The sequence below is a fragment of the Saccopteryx bilineata genome, chromosome 3, assembly GCF_036850765.1.
Source record: "Saccopteryx bilineata isolate mSacBil1 chromosome 3, mSacBil1_pri_phased_curated, whole genome shotgun sequence".
Classification (NCBI taxonomy): domain Eukaryota; kingdom Metazoa; phylum Chordata; class Mammalia; order Chiroptera; family Emballonuridae; genus Saccopteryx; species Saccopteryx bilineata.
In genome coordinates, this window is record NC_089492.1 from 23010595 (window position 1) to 23032088 (window position 21494).

At 34.5% G+C, this 21494-nt stretch overlaps 1 protein-coding gene across 3 annotated transcripts in view; it reads left to right on the forward strand.

Moving 5' to 3' along the window:
• CSMD3 (CUB and Sushi multiple domains 3) overlaps positions 1-21494 on the forward strand; it is a 1246722-nt gene that overhangs the window by 673097 nt on the left and 552131 nt on the right. For all 3 annotated transcript variants that reach the window (XM_066265798.1, XM_066265799.1, XM_066265800.1), the window contains one exon: positions 8047-8159. In XM_066265798.1, the coding sequence (XP_066121895.1) occupies positions 8047-8159 (113 nt within the window). The remainder of the gene's footprint in view (positions 1-8046; positions 8160-21494) is intronic.

The window sequence follows — 21494 nt, forward strand, 5'->3', positions numbered from 1 at the left end:
CAGCCATTACAACTCTATCAGCAAATTCATTGCCTTTTGGAGTTCTCATTCTGCCCTGCATGAGCTCTATAATGGATTGCTGGCCTGAGCAGGCAGATATGCAGCCTCTCATATATCAGCCATCTTTTTTTCCTGTGAGATATTTTATTTCCCCTACATGTAGAGAAACCTGTATTCTTCCAAATTCCCTGAGTTTCGTGACAGATAGGAAACGTATTATACAGTGTGTCCGTAAAGTCATGGTGCACTTTTGACCAGTCACAGGAAAGCAACAAAAGACGATAGAAATGTGAAATCTGCACCAAATAAAAGGAAAACTCTCCCAGTTTCATACCTATTCAGTGTAGTTTAATGTGGGCTCACGCACAGATTTTTTAGGGCTCCTTAGGTAGCTATTCCATATAGCCTCTACAGACTCGTCACTGACTGATGGCCTACCAGAACAGGGTTTCTCCACCAAACTGCTGGTTTCCTTCAACTGCTTATCCCACCGAGTAATGTTATTTCTATGTGGTGGCGCTTTGTTATAAACGCGCTGATATTCACGTTGCACTTTGATCACAGATTCGAATTTAGTGAGCCACAGAACACATTGAACTTTCCTCTGTACTGTCCACATCTCTACTGGCATGGCCGTGGGCTGCTCCACTGTATACACAGTTTTACATCATCATCTGCGCATGCACACATGCTGCCACATCATTCTACAGAAACTGGGAGGGTTTTCCTTTTATTTGGTGCAGATTTCACATTTCTATCATATTCTGTTGCTTTCCTGTGACCAGTCAAAAGTGCACCATGACTTTACGGACACACTGTATATACATGTTGTCATTCTCCTGTTACTGCTACTGGTTGTTGTGTCAGCTTAGTTCTAGGAATATTACAAGCTTTCAGAATTTCATAAGAAGTCACAATAGCATACAAAGCTTTCAGCTCACCACTTTTATCCATCCACAAACACTATTAGATCAGCATTCGGAATAAGAATGTCAGATAAATCAGGCAGGGCCTAGTGTCCTCTTGTATTACTGTTGTATAGTCATGATCATCTGTTTGTTCAGGATCTGATTAAAGACTAACAGGATGTAGCAGACTGCATCTTCCAAGCACAGCATTGGGTTGAATAATAATTCTTGTTTGCAAGGAGTCTGATGGCATTCTCACATAGTTTGGATCTCACACACTTGTAAACCAGCAGCCACAACATGTAGGACAGGAAAATGATAAGCGACTGAAGGAATAAATCGGCTGCAGTCACATCATCCCAGTATCCACAGTGCCATGAACTCCAGAACTGAGAAATACATTATTGATGTGTAGCCTAATCCCAACTTTTGAATTGAATTCTAAAAGTAACACCTTGATTTTCATGACAAGTAGAAAGGCTTTACAAAATTTGAAATCCCCAAAGCTGAGACCATAGTCAGTTTAGGTCACAAATCTCCTCAGAATCTACAGACTTAATCCGAAATTCTGAGAAATTATCATGCAATTGCTTCACCCATTTTTCCCATGCTGCAAAAGCTGGAATTCATTATCTATAATAATTTTTTATATATAATAAGGTTTTTCATTTGCAACACCTCAATAGCAACAAGTGCCCTAAATATTTTAACTCAATTTAGCAATGACGCAATTTATCTAATGAAGCCTTACGCTCTTGTGAAGGGGGAACTGTGACAAAGACAAGGTGTCAGTTTTGCTTTTCCTCAGCTTCTGTCCCCTCCAGCAAACGATCTATATTAAAGTACACTTATAGAACCTTCTGGTGGGATAGCTTCCTCTAAGTTTCCCTGTAAATGATCAGAGAAATACAGCAGAGTACCGAAACTCTTGAGGAATATTTTTTGCCATAAATATCAGACTCCTTTATAAGTAAAGGCAAACAAAAATTGAGACTTATCCATTAGAGGAACAGGACAGAAAAAAAAAAGCAGAGAATAGATACATTGCAAAAAAACTTTGCAAGGATGGTACCAAAGTTATAATAGTTCCAATGTTAGGAACTGTGGATGTTAAAGGAACAATGATTTTTTTTTTTACTTCTTTAATATCTTGTACAAAGGTCAACCTTCCTTATCAAATTTATCTTACTTTTTTAATGAACATTTGGCAGTTTTATTATTACAGGGTGAGTACCCTTTTATAATTATTCTTTCTTTTTATAATTCCTTTTTTTTTAAGTGAGAGGAGGAGAGATAGAGAGGCTCCTGCATGTGCCCCAAGTGGGATCCACCTGGTAACCCCTGTCTGGGCCGACACTTGAACTAACTGAGCCATTGGCTGCAAGAGAAGAAGAGAAAGATAGAGAAGGGAGAAGGAGGGGAATATAAGCAGATGGTGGCTTCTCCTGTGTGCTCTGACCCGGGATCAAACCTGGGACATCCATACACTGGGTCAATGCTCTGTCCACTGGGCAAACTGGCCAGGGCCTCTAATTCCTTTTACAACTGGTTTCATTCACAGTTATAAAGGGTATTGTTTGACACATGGCCATGGTTATGCTTTTGGTAAGCTATTTTTGTTGATTCTACATCTCAAATTAAACCGGTGTTTTTATTCCTGGTGCCCAAAGTGATACACTGATTTGTTTCTGCTCAGGATACCTTTCTAGCACGTGTATGACTGACTCTGCTGTATCTATTTTATTTCAGTAAGCAGTCAGATGCTTTTCTTTCCAAAGGTGTTCCACATATACTCCGTATGAAGTATACAATATGTTAGTCTTCATTGCACAAGAGCTCTCCACAATTGGCTTACATGAGAAACAAGAAAAAGTAAGAAAACGTATTCCTCAGTGACAGATTTTATTTCTTGGAGAACCACAGACGAAAAAGAAAGTATAAAACTTATTCAAAATTCCAACAACCAACCAGATGGAAAGTGAGGCATTTCTGGAGAAATTTTAGAATAAATAGCACTGGCATCTACCAGAAAAAAGCAAGATATGTTAATTTGAGAGAAAGTTACTAAAAGATATATTTCACCACTCCCTACCTCTGATAATTAGTCTGTTGTAAACCAGTTGTCGATGATGCCCTGACCTGCTGCGCTTTGCTGATTCCCTGTTTCTACAATTTCTGCGTTTTCTGGAATCTCCTCTCTAACCCCTGTTCCAGGGTCCCAACTTCTTGCAATAGTGCAGCTTCTACCTTTGCGTCTTTCTAGATTGGCAAGAATAGATGCTATTTCCTTTAGTAAATAGTTTTAGCTGAACAGTAAGCACAGCTGTGTTTAAACTTCCATTTGTTTTTATGTTTTGTTTTTTTAGAGAGTCTCAAACTGAGTGATTACTGCTAAGATTTGAGTCTTCTTCTTTTTCTGCCATTCTTTCCTTAATTTAAGCTTGTATAGCCAGCAGGAGAAAAAAAACACAAAGGTGAATAGGACCAGGGAACTGATCTGCCCCTGGACCCATGCAAGTGCATTTGAGAACATCTCAACAAATTGCTGATGGAAGCAATGGGAGCCTCACCTCCTTAGAATATAACACTGCGGTTTCTCCCAGCTCACCTTTAGAGGAAAAATATGAACAATCTCTTTCAATGGGTCTGCCACACCCTTAGTTCTTCCACAGCTGTGGAGGGTGGGGAAAGTTGGCTACTCCCTGATGTGGTGTGTCATCTTTTTGTCCCTGAGATGCTTGTGACATCAAGTGAGCAACATCTATTTGTTGCAAAATTTCATACAATAGCTCATGCACATGCACAGCATTGGGGTATAAATTAAAAATATATTGTGGAGAATGTCTGAAAACTTCTGGGAAACAAGAAAAGCTTTCATATGAATAATGTCAGCTGGCAACAAATCTGGGTAGCTTCTCAGTGGCATCAGCATCACTGGTGATCATCATAACAAGAAAAATGTACACATATATATGGCTCTTTGGCTTCTTTATCGTGTTGGTATATTCATCAACATAATACTTGCCTTTTTCCAAGTTACTATGGAAACTTCTTTGCATTTGCGTTGCCTTCATATAGGAACAGAGTCTTTTACACAAGTTCTCAAAATCGATCTCTTTATAATTTCTCTTTGCCTGAGATATAGATGATAAGGAACTCTTGGGGAGAGAATCTGTGCTGAGATACAGAGTGAGCTCAGGACTAGGATTTGAGGCACCCAAGACTGTATCCTCAAATAAGGCAGGTAATTCATTACCAGCTAAAGAAGTTGTGTCCTCAATTTCCTTCGAAGGGAAATCCACTAACAAATGGAACCATATATCTAAAAAATCATCACTCTTCTCTTCCCAGGATCTATTTGAAGCAAGAAAGGCTAAAGTGATGTAGGGGGAACAGAGGAACTAGAAAGAGAAAAGAAAGGAAGGAAAGGTTTCCTTGAAAGAGTAATTTCCTTTAGTTCTCACATTCCCTCTTTCATTCTTCTCACTTTTTCCTACTGGCTATCCAAATCATTTTACCTTTCTTCTCAGAGTGATAAATACATACCAGTAATCAACTTGCTTAGAATGAGACCCTTTTTACACCCTCACAAATCCTGATTCTCACATGTGTTCCAAATGTGACAGAAGGATTTTGCTGTTTCAGTGGAAGAACTTCAGGCAACATTCCTGAATTCCTATATTTTCCCCATATTTTACTTTGATACTTTCCTATCAAAACTAATGATCTTTATGAGATGTTACAGCCCAAATTATCCATGCTTACTCAATAATATTACCTTGACTTTGGAGAGAGAGGATGGTTTAGCCAGCTAGTATTCCAAAAGGGCAGAGCACCAGAAGAGAGACTTTTTATAATCCAGGGTCTTTTATGTATATGGCTCTTATGTGGCCACGTCATTCAGGAACTGCTATTTGTATCCAAGCCTCATTACCAAATTGTTGAGGAAATATAATTCAAGATTAAATCTTCTACAAACCCCGTTTACTTTCTACACAAAATGTAGAAAAGAATAAAAACAGTTTTAATGTTCAATAAGCATTAAATCAGACTGTGATATGTGTCACAAGCAATCTGCACAGAGAAATAAATCTCACCTTTTTTAATATAGTCAGGCAGATGCAGACTGTTACATACATGTTGACTGTCTTTATCAAAAGGAGAAATAAAACTTCTATTGTTATGACAAGCAGGAAGGTACATCACAGAGCTATGTGCCTAGGGTTAAACTCTCACAGAAATAGGAAGACAGGTAGACTTCCTCCTGGATGGTCACATTTCAAAGAGATTATTTCAGTGATTGCAAGAAAAATATTCATGACATGCAAAATTATCAAGAGGCTTATTTAGTTTAAAAGATTCTGTACATTTGAAAGACACAAATATAATTTATAATTTCAAGTTTTCTCAAGGAAATTCTAAACAAAAAGGGGAAATTTTTCTTTTCCTTCTAGCATCAAGAAAATTATTTTAATTACTATTATTGTTTAGATTTATATTTACCTTAATACTAGAAATGAGTTATGAATTAGGTAGGATTGTGGCCAATAGGAGAATAAATTTGCAAGAGAACAATTTAGACTATATGCATTAACTGTTCTTAATGAACTGACAAATATACCATGCTAGAGGTTTTGATCTAGTGAAAGTTCAGATTGAGATGAATAGCAGAAAATGTAATAAAGAGAAAAAACTAAATCTTCACTTGAAAATATTTTTTATTATTCTCAGAGATAGATTGCCGGCATATTTGCTATAGTATATCTCATGCACATCTTGTGGTTTTAAGCTGTCATGCCCATTTCACAGTGGATTTATTTAAATTTCTATCATGTCTCTAATTTAGGTACCCACTCTTAATCATAAATCTATTTTATTGCTGTAGCTCAAAACACTAGGACTTATTAACTCACCAATTTGAAAACTAAAATTCACATGCCACAACATTTAATTGCAAGATGTTTTCAAATGGTATTTATGTGTGTAAATATATACACACAGATACACATATGACAAAGGAGAGTTGTGTGTGTATGTCTTTTATATTATAATAATTTTAGCCTGACCAGGCCGTGACGCAGTAGACAGAGCATCAGACTGGGATGTGGATGACCCAGGCTGGAAATCTGAGGTCACCAGCTTGAATGCAGGCTTATTGGTTTGAACAAGGCTCACCAGCTTGAGCCCAAAGTCTCTGGCTTAAGTGTGGAATTATTGACATGACCGCATGGTCAATGGCTTGAGCCCAAAGGTCTCTGGCTTGAAGGCCAAGGTTGCTGGCTTGAGCCCAAGGTCTCTGGCTTGAGCAAGGAGTCATTCAGTCTGCTGTAGCCCCCCACTCCTCGCCTCATGGCACATACGACAAAGCAATCAATGAACAACTAAGGTGCCACAACGAAGAGTTGATGCTTCTCATCTCTCCCTTCCTGTCTGTCTGTCCCTATCTGTCCCTCTCTGTCTCTATCACAAAAATAAATAAATAAATAAATAAATAAATAAATAATTTTAAATTTGCTTTAGGAGTAAAAAATATATATATATAATGTAATATTTCATAGTATCTTATAGGATATTTAAATATTCACAGTTTTCTTCCAATTCATGCATAATCCCATAATTAAATCATGATATTTAATTGGGTTTCTTTGTCATAGATTTCCATAAATTTTGTAACATTGGGCACATAACTATATTACCCATGCACCAACTGAGGATATTTTACAGTTTTGATGCCTGACATGTTGCTTCCGTGGTCACTTCAAGGATATATTCCTCCAGGCTAACGGTCTCCTGGTCTAATTGTAGTATTGCCTCCATTTCCGAGACCAATGCTCTCTTACGGTACCTTTCTATTCCAAAAGGAAATTTTATGTAAAGTCCTTATGTAATTTTCCAGAAATCCTCATAATTATAGAAATAAAGTAGGTAAACACCTAGAATAATTTATTACTATAAAAACCTGCATTTTAAATATGTGATTTAGAATTCTCTATCTATATGGATATTTTACTCAGCAGTGAAGCTATATTTTTCTCTGTATTCTTTTTTATTATTATTATTTAGTGAGAGGCAGGGAGGCAGAGACAGACTTCCACATGGGCCCTGACGGGGATGCAACCCAGCAAGCCCACCAGAGGGCAATGCTCTGCTCTTCTGGGGCCTTTGCTCTGTTGCTCAGCAACCAAGTCATTTTCTTTAGCACCTGAGGTGGAGGCCTCGGAACTATCTTCAGTGCCTTAGGTCAACTCACTGGAGCCAGCCATGGCTGTGGGAGGGGAAGAAAGAGAAAAGGAGAGAAGGGGAGGCAGAGGGGTGGAGAAGCAAATGGTCACTTCTCCTGTGTGCCCTAAGAATCGAACCCAGGACATTCACATGCCAGGCTGACGCTCTAACACTGAGCCAACCAGCCAGTATCTTCTCTTTATTCTTGATAGCTGTTTTCCCCAAGACTTTACTTATTTGCTGTCCTCCTTTATATGACCTTTGGCTTTGTTTCAAATTTGTGACTACAACATTAATTAAGACAAGGAAACATGAAGTAATTTCCCTTGTTAGGGTTATAAAATTGAGTATTACTAAATAAGATCATTGTTGCTTATATTTTTAATGACGCCATATAAAATTAGTAGCAAGCATGTTTTTAAAATAAAAGTATTTTCGGTAAAACATACATGACACAGTAAACCTTATGTCAGTATTCTAAAGTGTTATGTTCCTTGACATTTTATTGTTTTGCACAGTGCTTAAATATTATTTACTGTGAAACTTGAAAGGTTAAAATAAAGTAAATTCCTGGTGTGTTTTTTTGTTTGTTTTGTTTTCTTAAGTTTAATGTTTTTATAGATCCTCTTTTTCTTTTCAGTTCAAAAAGCATACCATTCTTTAATGGTCTAAAATGTTGTTGCCTCAGGAATATGAAAGATCTAAGCTCGTTAAGCACATAAAATGGTATATGTTTATAATCTTGATTACTAAATTGTGTTATTTTTTCTGTTATATCAAAGCATAGTCTTGTAAGTTTATCTGACAGTTGCTTTTTGTCTAGCCAAGAATGTATTGAGAAATGTCTTTCTCATTATTCGCCTGAGGAGAGTGTTTTAGTAACGCGTTTCTCCCTTCTTTATCCATCTCTTTTTAGGCTGACTGGCAGCTTTGTGCCAGACTTGATAGTGAGCATGAGTAGCCAAATGTGGCTGCACCTTCAAACAGATGAAAGTGTCGGCTCTGTCGGCTTCAAGGTTAACTACAAAGGTAAGAATGAATTGCTACTGTGTGAAATACATTATCTTAATACCACCAGGGAATACTTTTAAATTCTAATTTAATTGCATCTACAAAATAAGTTTCCCTGAACACAAGCAAGACTATATTTTTTTTAAAATTGCTTTCTTTTTTAAGTTACCTACAATTGTTTATTTCACTTTTCTTTACATAAAAGAGTTTTTCTTTTCTTCCAAGTGTGTCTGTTTTGCATACATATCATTTCTCCTGCAGTCCACTGTACCATCTTTGAGTTTTAGACTCTCTGGACTCCTAACATTTCCCAGAATAGACAGTGCTGTTTTATACACTTTACACAGTTACCTGGCAAAAAAAATATATACTAATTATTAAATACTTAAATACCAAGTAAAGGACTTACTTTCTCAAGGAATTCGTGATGCTTTTTCTGTAATCTATTCTCTCAGGTCAAATACATAGGCTTAGTGCTTAGATGATCAATTCCTATGTAACTTATAGACCATAAATGTGTGAAATTGCTACTGCCCATCCCAGCATTGGTAGCCATGCAGATTGATGATTAATTGCATGTATATAACAAAATATTTTGTTCTTGTACCACTTATAAGAGATGGATGCAAGCATTGTGAAATCATGAATATCTTTGACACATGATGAACCTTGATTAAAGTTAGAAACAATGGATATATACACAACATACATATTAGAAATGCTAATTTAGAATTCTGACTTAAGAAATATGTAAATCTTAATAAATTCAATTAAAATCTATGCTTTAAAAGATGAAAATGAAAAGAGCCCATCAGAACATCACGTTGCTTGAATTTATTATTTCTATTGTGGTAAAAATTATTATTCTCTAGCTTATCGCTTAAACAAAGGCTATAAAATTCTCTTACTTGCATAATAATAATTTTTAATCAGAGTTTTATTTTTCAAACATTGGCTTGTCATGCCTTTATATCCATACACGTGGAAATGAATGCATGATGTTGTCAGGGAGACAGGACACAGGCATTCTGTGTTTTTAACTTGTGACTAAATTTGGTATTATATTAATCTGAATAGTTCATGAAATCTGTATAAATGTCAGCTTAAAAAAGTAAAAAGTTTAGCCTGATTACAATTTAAAATACATTTCTCCTTCATTTAAAATCCACATATTCCAAGTAAATAAAAGCGTGTTACAAAATTTAAAGAATTATGAGTTCATGTTGAAAGTACCTGCATCTCGATTTCTCTTTTTTCTCTTTCTTCTTTTTTTCCATCTAAACGGCTGATTGCAACTGGCATTCATATATTCCTCTTACTTTTATTATTTTCTTCACTGTATGAAGGTTACCTGTCAGAAAACCTATAGTCATTTAAACCTTAGAAACTATATTAATCGTTAATGACAATGCTTCAAGGAGAACACAGTTATTCAAGCTCATGAACAGGTTGGAGCAGTAAGAGAGTTCTCTAGATATTTACAAAGCTCTTCACTCCACTGCAGTTGAAAAGCAAGAACTACATTCATTGTTAAGTAGCACAAGAATTAGTGTGATTTGTTTTCTCTTATCTTAGTTTTCAACAAGAGTAATTCAAAAAATATTTTCTAAGTATCTGCTTATGTGCCAGCTACAGGGGAAGTAGTTGAATATTGAAAGAACAGTCAGAATATTATCTCTCTCAGGAAGATCATAAAATGGTAACAGAGAAAAATGTACCCAACTATTCATACAGAAATATCCACAAAGATGAGGTACTTGAAACTGACCCAGGAGCTTCTTGGTGACTAATGCCCCCTATTCTCCCTCCTTCACTCTGCAAACCTCCAGTCTCACCACTTCACTGCTAATGGGATCTCCCAGCAGCGGAGGGCTGATCATATTACAGTCTTACTCTGTTTCCATAACTTCTCATCATCCAGAGTTAAAGTCCAAAACCTCCATATACCTTACCTTCCAGCTTTCTTCACAATGTTTTGGTCTTTCTCCCTACAATCCACTTTTCATAAAATTATCCATAAATCTCCGAACCCAGCAAGTTGTTTTACATCTCTCCTCTGGACATTCAGTAAATTCTACCTGAATCTCTATTCTAGTTTTAATTCAACATCACATTTCTCATCCTCCAGACAAAGTGCAAGCATGTTTCTTCTCTAAAGCTTTCCTTAATTCCATCACAAAAGAACACTTCTGTTTTATAAAATCTTTTCATATATATACTGTATAACCAGATGGCATGCCATATTCATCTTTATTTTCCCAATAAAAAACCCCTATTTTGTCATCATAAATGATTACTAATTGTTCAATAAAGCTGCACAAATGATTTGACCTATGTAATATGATGTAATTTAGGGAGATATATGTCTGCTAAAGTTTGCCATAATTATTTCATATGATGAAAATCTTACTTTTGCATTCTCTATAGTTTAAAACCTGAGTTCAAAGTTGAAGCAGAGTTCATTTAGAGAAGTTTCAAATTTTGATATGTAGATAGCTTCAGCAACTCCACCTACTAAAAATAATTTTCCTAGTTATCTTGCTCTCTGTTAAGTAGCGTATTGGTTCTAAATGGAACACCGGCAAAATTGCTTACTAGATTTGATCTAAAGATATGCTTTTTTGTCATCAGTATATTTTACATTGACAGAGCATTAAACGTAGTTTTCATGTAAATTAAAAATATTTTTATTATATATATTCTCTTTTAAATTAAAATTAGTGATTAAATGATGTAAGTTATATTTTGTTTTTTTTACAATATATTTTAATTCTTAAATTGTGTTTTACTAATTGCTCAAGACAGCGGTTTTTTTAAAATTAAATTTATCGTAGTAACAATGGTTAATAAGGTTTCAGGTGCATAATTCTATGATACAGCATTTGTATATCGCATGCTGTGTCCGCCACCCCAAGTCAAGTCTTCCATTACCATATATTTGGCCCCTTTACCCTCTGCTCTACTCCACCAGCCTCCCACCATACTGTTGTCTGTGTCTATGAGTTTATGTTTGTTTGCTTTTCTTGTTTTTTCATTTGTTGCTTTCAGTTTTATATCCCACACAAGTGAAATCACATGGACCTTGACGTTTTCTGACATATTTCATTAAGCATGTGCTCAAGATGCATCCATGTTGTTGCAAACAGCAGTAGTGTATCTTTTCTTATGGCTGAGCAGTATTCCACTGTATATGTACACCACATCTCTTTATTCATGGTCATCCCCATGTTTTGACCACTGTGATTACTGCTACAATGAAGCAGTATGGAGGTTTACTGCAAAAATTAAGAATATGGGTATTACTATATCACCCAGCAACTCCTCGATATCTACCCCAAAATCTTGAAAACACTTATGCACAAAGATATATGTACCACTGCATTCCTTGCAGCTTGAGTTGGAATTTTTGAAACTTGATTTTAAAGAAAATAAGATTTCAAATGAATTCAGTTAGAAACTCAAAGTAGAGAATGATTAGAAGCTGCAGAGCTCTAATGCAATAGGTGTGGTAAGGAAGAATGCCCCCTGATTGGTTCCTCCAGTGTCGGGAGAACCCTAGTGCTCCAGAAAACATAGTTAAAAATAACTGTTCTCAGACAGTACTGTACTATGGACTAAGAGACAAAATACTCATCTCTGAATATAAATCAATATGCAATTGCCTGAATAAGTTGTCATTATCTTTAGAACTTCATTCTTAATCTTTGAAACTGTCAGTGCTTTTTTCTTTATAGAGTTTGGATAGTACCTATCTTAAAATACAGATAGAAAACAAGTGTTGCAAATCAGGAAAATAGTCCTTTATTATAAGTGCAGTTTATTTTTATTCATTTAGAATTAATATTATTATATACATGGCAGTGTTCTGATTACTATATAACATTGAAGAAATTCTTTAATTGTTAAAACCAGTGATGTCCACATTAGGTATAACAGGTCACAGCCATCTGATTCACCAGTTTTATGTCTTTGCCAAAATTATGATTCAAGATATAGACACTGGGTGTTTCTGTTAAAAAGAAAAAAAAACTAGCAATTTATCTTGCTCAATTGCCCTTAAAAAACATTGATTTTGTTTTTTATATTGTCATTATTGTGAATAAATATAACCAGAACGGGAACAAAATAAGATAGTTTCTTTTAATGAACACATTAGCACCTATTTGCACAATTTGTTGGATATATTTTTGTCTTCAACTTAGATGCCAAAGTAACATTAAAATAATAATTAATAATTATTAAGTCTTGCATTTTGTAATCATTTTGCCTACATTAACTCATTATATCTTATTAGAACTCCAAGAGACAATAATTATTATACATTTTTACAGATCAGAAGACTGACTAGGATGGAAGTACCATGATGATAGGAAGTTTGGTCTGTTTTGTTCACTGTTGTATCCCTACTATCTAACACTGTGCTTAATGCAGAGTAAGCACTCAATAAATATTTGTGGAATGTATGAACGAACATGAATTTCAGACCTGAAGACCCCAGATGCAACTCTGAGTTTGTTAACTCCATGCTGTTCTCCGTTCTGCATTATTATAGCCTATGTAATAACAATAATATATAGGTAGATTTTGAGAGTTTGGGAAAGCAGAAAGTTAAAAACACGGAGATAAGCAGGAAACCCTGATCACTGTTAAAAGAATAAGGGCATTAAACTTCCAAGCTTCCAGTGTCTCATCAGCCACACCAAAAATTAAAGAGTTTACACATGCTTGTGCATACACACACACAATAAACACCTGATTTCAAATGTCTATCCATTTTTATTTCCATATGATTAGTTGATACTCTTTAGGAATATTTAGTAAGAGGGCTTAAAGTCCATAGCAGAGGCACAGAAAGAAAAATCTTCCAGCCTTCAAAGAGCTATGAAAATGATAATATCTCAGCCGTAGCTGGATGGCTCAGTGGTAGAGCATCAGCCTGGCATATGGAAGTCCTGGATTCAGTTCCCAGTGACGGCACACAGGAGAAGCGACCATCTGCTTCTCTACCCCTCCCCCTCCTCTCTCTCTCTCTGTCTCTCCCTTTCTTTCTTTCTTTCTTTCTTTCTTTCTTTCTTTCTTTCTTTCTTTCTTTCTTTCTTTCCTTTTCTTTTCTTTCTTTCCCTCCCATAGCCATGGCTTGATTGGTTTGAGTGCATCGGCCCCAGGCACTGAGGAGGTCTCTGTGGAGCCTCCGCCTCAGGCACTAAAAATAGCTTGATTGCCTGCATGGCCCCAGATGGGCAGAGTATCAACCCCAGATAAAGTTTGCTGGATGCACCCATTCGGGACACGTGCAGGAGTTTGTCTATCTCCCTCTCTCTCACTTGAAATAGAAAAAAATAAAAATAAAAGAAGAAAGAAAGGAAAGTGATAATATCCCTTTTTAGAAAGCTTACTTTGATTAATTTTCAGTTTCTGGTATTTATTTTCATCAATATAGTATTAATAGCAAGCACTTACTGAGTGGTCATGTACTATTGTAAGCACATGTATCATCTTATTTAATCAATTACAACACACCTACCATGTAGGTGATATTATTGTCACTATTCTATCCAAGAAGTAATTGAGGCACAGTGAGTTACATAGTTTGTTGAAAATCATATGGCTAGTGTATGGCAAAATTAAGGTATGACTTAATTCTGTGTTTTTCATCTTCTGATGTTCAGAAAATTCAAATTATTTTTATAAATCTTAGCTTCAAGTCAAATTTATTTAGATATTTATTTTATTTTTAATTAATTAAATAACTTATTGTTATTCATTTTAATGGGGTGACATTGATAAATCAGGGTACATATGTTCAGAGAAAATATCTCTAGGTTATTTTGACATTTGATTATGCTGCATTCCCATCACCCAAAGTCCAATTGTCTTCTGTCACCTTCTAACTGGTTTTCTTTGTGCCCCTCCCCCCCCGGAACCACCACACTCTTGTCCATGTCTCTGAGTCTCATTTTTATGTCCCACCTATGTATGGAATCATATAGTTCTTAGTTTTTTCTGATTTACTTATTTCACTCAGTATAGATATTTAAATATTTAAATAGCTCTTAACTAAAGTACATACCTAAATTTTAAAATTTTGATGAGCCATCTGTTTTTTATATATAAAATATTTTTAATTAATTATTTGTGTTTACATAGATTCTAGGGTTGCCTCAAATGCATCCCCTCTCCCCCCTTATTCCCCTCAACATCTTTTTTTATTTGATGACCTAATTTTGTAAAATGGAACATGTCAAGAAAGTTGATTATTTTTCTTAAATATTGAGAATCACTAATTTTTATGGTTTAAAGTAAAGTCAGTGTCCCTTTCCTTTATTATGGAACTGAACACTAGAAATTTTATTATTTGATCAAATGAAAGTCTGTTGTAATAAAGACATATGCCAAAGATAAGGTGGACTGATACCAGACTTGAAAATTAAACAAATATTTACAAGTTTTTGACCAAACTAAGTTCTAACTTAAATATAAACCTTGGTTTCCTTAAAATACATATTTTAATGATGGAGGTGTCATGTTTTTATATATCAAATAATATTTTGGGTGTTTGATTGAAATATTTTGTAGACAGATTTGATAATATTTTAAATACTAATTTATATAGCAAAATTTTTAAATTAGTTAAATCAGGCATGTAGATTTTGTTTTTATGTTTATAGAAGAGTTTCTTTTTTCCTTCCTTTTTCTTCATTTTTTTCTGTCTCCTGTCTTTTTTTTACTTTTATATGAAATAATACTCTACATACTACTCTTCAACTGCTTTTTATTTATCCATCTATCATAATTGTCTTTCAGTCAATTCATATAGATAGGTGGTGTTCTTGTAAATGTACAGTAGTCCACAAAATGAATACATCATGATTTAACATGAATCAATTATCATATTATGTTATAATGTTGAAGTAAATATTTTTGTACAAATATTCATATAGTTTTTTCTTTTATAATAAGAAGCTAATTCTAAAAAGTAGTATGATATTTAAATAGGTAATGTATCCTGAGTATTTCCTAAATTTAATATTTGTACTCTCCCAGAAGTATAAAAATAAGGTTTTCCCTACAACCTAAACCAGAATGCTACTGATCTTTTAGGTGTTTGCAATCTAATGTGTTATAAATGCAAATATTATTATATTTAATAGCTACAGAGTTATCACCTTTTCATAAACTTAGTAACCACCAGGATTTCATCCTCTTTGCAATTTTTAATCTTTATTCTTTTTGGAAGACATTGTTAATTGTCACAATATATCTGGTTTTCCTCTAATTCTGCATGAACAGAGAATTACACTTTTGGGTCCTCTTGAAGTTGTATGGTCATGGGACTACTAAAATGTAAATAAAAGTGGCTAAGTCACTCCAAGGTAAATGCATTGAATTACTGATGTTCTCTTTCAAAATGAACAATTGAGCCATATCTTCCAGGTGACACAGTGACAGAATGATATTGCTTCCTTTGGCCTGTGTTCCTATGGAGAACAGAGGTCCTTACCCCACACATTTTCCCAACATATAGCATAAACAGCATAAACAAGAAATAAACCTTTGTTTTGTTAAGCCTTTAGGATTTCAGAGTAAATTTGTTATCCCAGTATAACCTAGTTTATTCTGACTGATACACAATATAACAGTCTACTCTTGGGTTGTCTTTTTACTCTTATAAAATTGTAGGTACTTTTGGCACATAAGGGGTCTTAACCAATATTTTGTCACATATATTGCAAATATTTTCTTCAAATCTATTTTCATTCTATGAATTAATCCTTCAACCCAGTTTTTTTGTTTGTTTCATTCTATTAATATAGCTGGAATTTATTTATATGTGTTGACTAGGTGTTTTCTTCTGGATTAAACAAAATTTTACCAAAATCATTATTAACTTGGTCATAATTTTCCCATAGAATTACAGTCTCTTTTATCTCACAATAGGTTTTCATATACACTTGGATACAATTAACTGTCTTTTTTTTTGGCCTAAACTATACTGCTATAATTTTACTAGTTTGGAGGTTTTATGTTTAAAATATTTTGTGGGAAAATCTCCCTGCTACTACTCTTCTTTCTCTAAATTTTCATGACAATTCTTTACAATTAATTCCCACCTGTTTGTAAAATAACATTGTTGAATAATATAAAAAATATTTGTGATTTTCATTATAATTGCATTAATTTTATATATTGCTTTGGGCAATATAGATAGTCTCATGTAATGTCTGCTTATCAAGACTTCTTAAATTTAGATTTTATTTTTAATATAGCTCCTTTATCATACATGATAATTTTATTCCTAAGTATTTCCTACTCCTTGGTATATTCTAATTCTAGTATGTTCTCCTATTAGAATTAAAATATAAATAGAAATATTTTTCTATTTCCATTTATAACTGATTATAAGGACTATTACAATATATTATTATATCTCTGACTATTATAAAGTTGTTGATTTTTATGTATCTAGATGTATAGTATTTGGCCATATCATTTAATGAGTTTATTAATTTTAATTATTTTATAATTAGGCATTGTAATAATTGAGAAGGCATTAATTAGCAAATTACAGACAATTCCGATAATATTGTCTTAAATGATGATTTCTTATTCTCATATGACATGTCTGGAGAAGAGTAGATGCTGCTGTGGAATAGTGGCATTGTCAGCTGAGACCCAGAGGCATCCTTCCATTTTCTCATCTTTCTTAGCATATTTGTCTTTATCCACAAAGTTGTACCATCTTGTTGCCACAGGTCTATTACAGTAGCATATTGGAACTATCAACCCTATTAAATTATACTGATGAAAGCTGATATTTCCGTTTCTTTTTTCTTTTCTTTTTTTTTTTTTTTTTTTTTTTTTTGTATTTTTCTGAAGCTGGAAACGGGGAGAGACAGTCAGACAGACTCCCGTTTGCGCCCGACCGGGATCCACCCGGCACGCCCACCAGGGGGCATGCTCTGCCCCTCCGGGGCATCGCTCTGTTGCGACCAGAGCCACTCCAGCACCTGGGGCAGAGGCCAAGGAGCCATCCCCAGCGTCCGGGCCATCTTTGCTCCAATGGAGCCTCGGCTGCGGGACGGGAAGAGAGAGAAAGACAGGAAGGAGAGGGGGAGGGGTGGAGAAGCAGATGGGCGCTTCTCCTGTGTGCCCTGGCCGGGAATCGAACCCAGGACTTCTACACGCCAGGCCGACACTCTACCACTGAGCCAACCGGCCAGTGCTCTTTTTTCTTTTTGAACCAAAATTTATTATTTTAATTTAATGTTTAACATGATATTTGGCACAGCTATACAGAAAAGAGTCTTTTCTTATTGATTGATTTTAGAGACAGAGAGAGAAAGAGACAGAGGGAGAGAAGCATTCATTTGTTGTTCCACTTAGTTATGCATACATTGGCTGTTTCCTATGTGTTCTCTGACTGGGTATTGACCTCACAACCTTGATTTTTCAGAATGACACTCTGACTGAGCTACCTGACCAGGACATGGAAAAGAGTCTTTACCAAATCTAGGGACCTTCTTCTCAGTCCTATTTTATTCTAAGTTTTTATTAGGAATGGCTGTTGGAGTTGAACACTTTTTTTGGATTCATTAACATAATCCTGTCACTTTAACTATATTCATAGGATTTATTATACTTGGAGAAACTTTCATTCCTACAATAAAAACTTCTTGAACATGATATCAAATATTTAATATACTCTTAGATACAATTTACAAATAGTTTGATTATGATTTTTGCATGTAATTAAATGTGTGAATTGGACTATGGTTTTTTTCAATTTTTGTTATTTTTTTAATTACAATTGACATTCGATATTATGCACCATATAGTGATTAGACATTTATATAACTTATAAAGTGCTTTCCCCCAATAAGTCTAGTACTCACTTGACACCAGACGTTTTATAATATTATTGTTTATATTCCCTTTGCTGTACTTATATCCCTGTTACTATTTTGTTATGCCAATTTGTACTTTTTAATCCTGTCATCTTTTTATTGAGCCGGATAGTTTCTTTTTATCTTATTTCCATTAAGGTTGAGTTTTAGGATTATTGCAGATTCAAAGAATGACTAAGGAAGTTTGTAAATGCTCTGAAATGGTCTTGATAACATAAGAGTTATATATCTTTGAGAATAAGAGAGAACCGAGCTATAAGACCATTTGGTTATTTTTAATTATATGTAAATACTTAGCAATTGTTTTTATCCCCTCTGAAGTGCAGTCTCTTCAAATCTGCACTTGAATTAATGTTGGTCATTTATATTTTGTTTAAAAATCTTCAAGAGTTTTAATAATAATTTTCAAATATATTGATACTTTATATGTATATTCTTAAAAAAACATTTTTAAATGTCTATTCATTTATTTAACTTTTTCAATTAATTGTTAGCTCCCAGAGAGTTATTTTATTTCTTTTTATTTTTTTAAATTTTTAATTGAATTTATTGGGATGACACTGATTAATAAAATTATATGTTTTAGTTGTACAAGAAACATTTTCTGAAATATTAATAAAGATATCTTTCCAGATGCTCTGTGTATAGTATATATTAATTCCAAGGACTAAATTTTTCTCTCTCTTTGCCTGCATTACTTTTTTAACTACTCATCAATCCTTCTGCTTTCTTCTAGTAACTGAACTACTTAGGCTTTGATAAAACTTATCTAATTCTATACAGTTCTATAAATTTAGGATGAACTAATCAAAATTCCCTTTAGATACAGTTATCAGTCTAGGTTGTGCTGCTATTGCTATAGATTCTGGGTGAAATCAAATCTGTTCTCTGAGGTTGTAAAACCTTAAGGGTAATTTAACTTTGTGCTAAAGGAGGCCAACTTTTGTTTCTTATGTCAATAACTTGCCAACAAAGATAAGGCAGAAGCAACAGATAAAAAGAATAAAAAACAATGTTATAGATTTAATTAAAACTCCTAGACCTGTGGTGGCACAGTGGATAAAGTGTCGACCTGGAAATGCTGAGGTCACCGGTTCAAAACCCTGGGCTTGCCTGGTCAAGGTACATATGGGATTTGACGCTTCCAGCTCCTTCCCCCTTCTCTCTCTCTCTGTCTCTCCTCTCTCTCTCTCTCTCTCTTACCCCTCTTCTCTCTGTCTCTCCTCTCTCTGTCTCTCCCTCTCCTCTCTAAAAACAAACAAACAAAAAAAACCCTCCTAAATGACTGAAGGAAACACTATACCTTGTTTTTCTGTTTTATTTTGTTTTCTGTTTGTTTGTTTAATGAGGCTGTGAAATTCTTGTTTAAGCCATAAATTCAATTTCTGTCACTTACAACTAAATGAACCCTGATTAGTACCCTTATATTTTTGTTTAATTCTTGTAACATAGAAAAAAAGTGAACATCTATATTATAGTTTAATGCTTTCAGAATCAGAAGTATTTTTTATTTATTCTTCAAATGTGTTAGCATGAAAAAACACTATAGATGGGTGTAAGAGAGAATGTACTCATAGAAAGAAACAGCTTTGAGTAAGTAATATTCAATACTTTCTTTGCTTTTTCTCGGGAAAGGAAACAGAAATATTAGAACTGTGTAATGACCTAACAGTATACATTCTAGTGGGCAAAATTCTTTATTCATCTTAGCACCTGTCCTAGTTTGTGTTGCCCTCAACTCATTGTGAGTTTTCCATTTGCTTGTGCACTCATTGGTCACGTCTTATATATGTCCTGACCGGGGATCAAACCTGAGACCTCGGTTCATCGGGATGAAGCTGAGCAACCTTACCAGGGCCTGTTTTGACAACTTTTGGCAAGAACAATGTTTTACTCAAAATGGCTTTTAAGTATAAGACAATAATATATTTTCAGAATTTATATTTTAAGTGCTGAAGTGGTTATCCTAGCAAAATTAAAGCTTTTTCCCTCTCTTTTTTTTTTAGGAAGGTTAAATTCATTATAAACAAGACTTCCAATGATATAATAGAGATTATGTTAAGAAAAATTTATATAGAAGCAGCAAATGAAGTGTTGACTATTGTATTTTTTTTCCACTAAAACATGCTTAGGCTTATACAAGATGGTACAAAGTGAAAATTTATAATACTGAACCATTTATTTTTTAAACCCAGTAGTGTATTCCCAAAAAATCCTCATTTTTCTTGTGAAAAACCAGTATTTACAGAAACTGAAAGCATTCTCTTTTTTCTCTAGTATATGAGGTTTTTTTTTTTCCATATTGCTCTATTTATGTGATTTTTTTAGTTATTTGTTAGTATATTTCTCCAGAAATCACCATCTTTAGTGTCCCCAAATTAAGTCTTGGTATACTTATGATTAAAGTAAAAAAAATAAAGTAGGGGACCTGACCAGGTGGTGGCACAATGGATAGAGTGTTGGACTGGGACTCCGAGGACCCAGGTTTGAAACCTAGGTACTGGCTTGAGAGCAGGCTAACTAGCTTGAGTGCAGGGTTGCTGGCTTGAGCGTGGGATCATAGACATGACACCATGGTCACTGGCTCGAGCCCAAAGGTCACTGGCTTGAAACTCAAGGTTGCTGTCTTGAACCCAAGGTCTCTGTCTTGAGCAAGGGACCACTTGCTCTGCTGTAGCCCCCCGGTCAAGGTACATATAAGAAAGCAATCAATGAACAACTAAGATGCCATAACAAAGAATTGATGCTTCTCATCTCTCTCCTTTTCTGTCTGTCCCTCTATCTGTCTCTTTCTCTCTCTGTCTCTGTCACACATACACACAAAAATATCACAAACAAATAAAGTGGGGAAAATGATGGTATTTAGCAAAAAAAATTCATTGTGTGTACACTCTTTGTCCTTCCAGAGGTACATTTAAACAGAAATCCTGCATTCATTGCATCCCCATAGTACTTACCACAATTTATATGGATAATCCAATAAATAAATTGTATGAAGCATTAATCTACAAAAGAGGTCATTGAGATTAATGTAAAACCAAAATGGCTTTCAGTATTAAAGAATGACTATATTATTAACAATTGAGTCTTAAGGATTTAATTTTACAAATATGTTTTAAAGAAAAATAATAATAAAGAGTAAGTAATAAAGATCCTTCAAGGTTTTGAGATGTATGAATTTCCTAAATCTTTTCATGGATTTCTTAGTTTTCTCATGCTATGAAATCAAATTAGTGAAATAAAACTTGTATGGCATAGTAATATCACTTAATTTTTTAAATTTTTATTTATTTATTCATTTTAGAGAGGAGAGAGGGAGAGACAGAGAGAGACAGAGAGAGAGAGGAGAGACAGAGAGAGAGAGAGAAGGGGGGAGGAGCTGGAAGCATTAACTCCCATATGTGCCTTGACCAGGCAAGCCCAGGGTTTCGAACCGGCGACCTCAGCA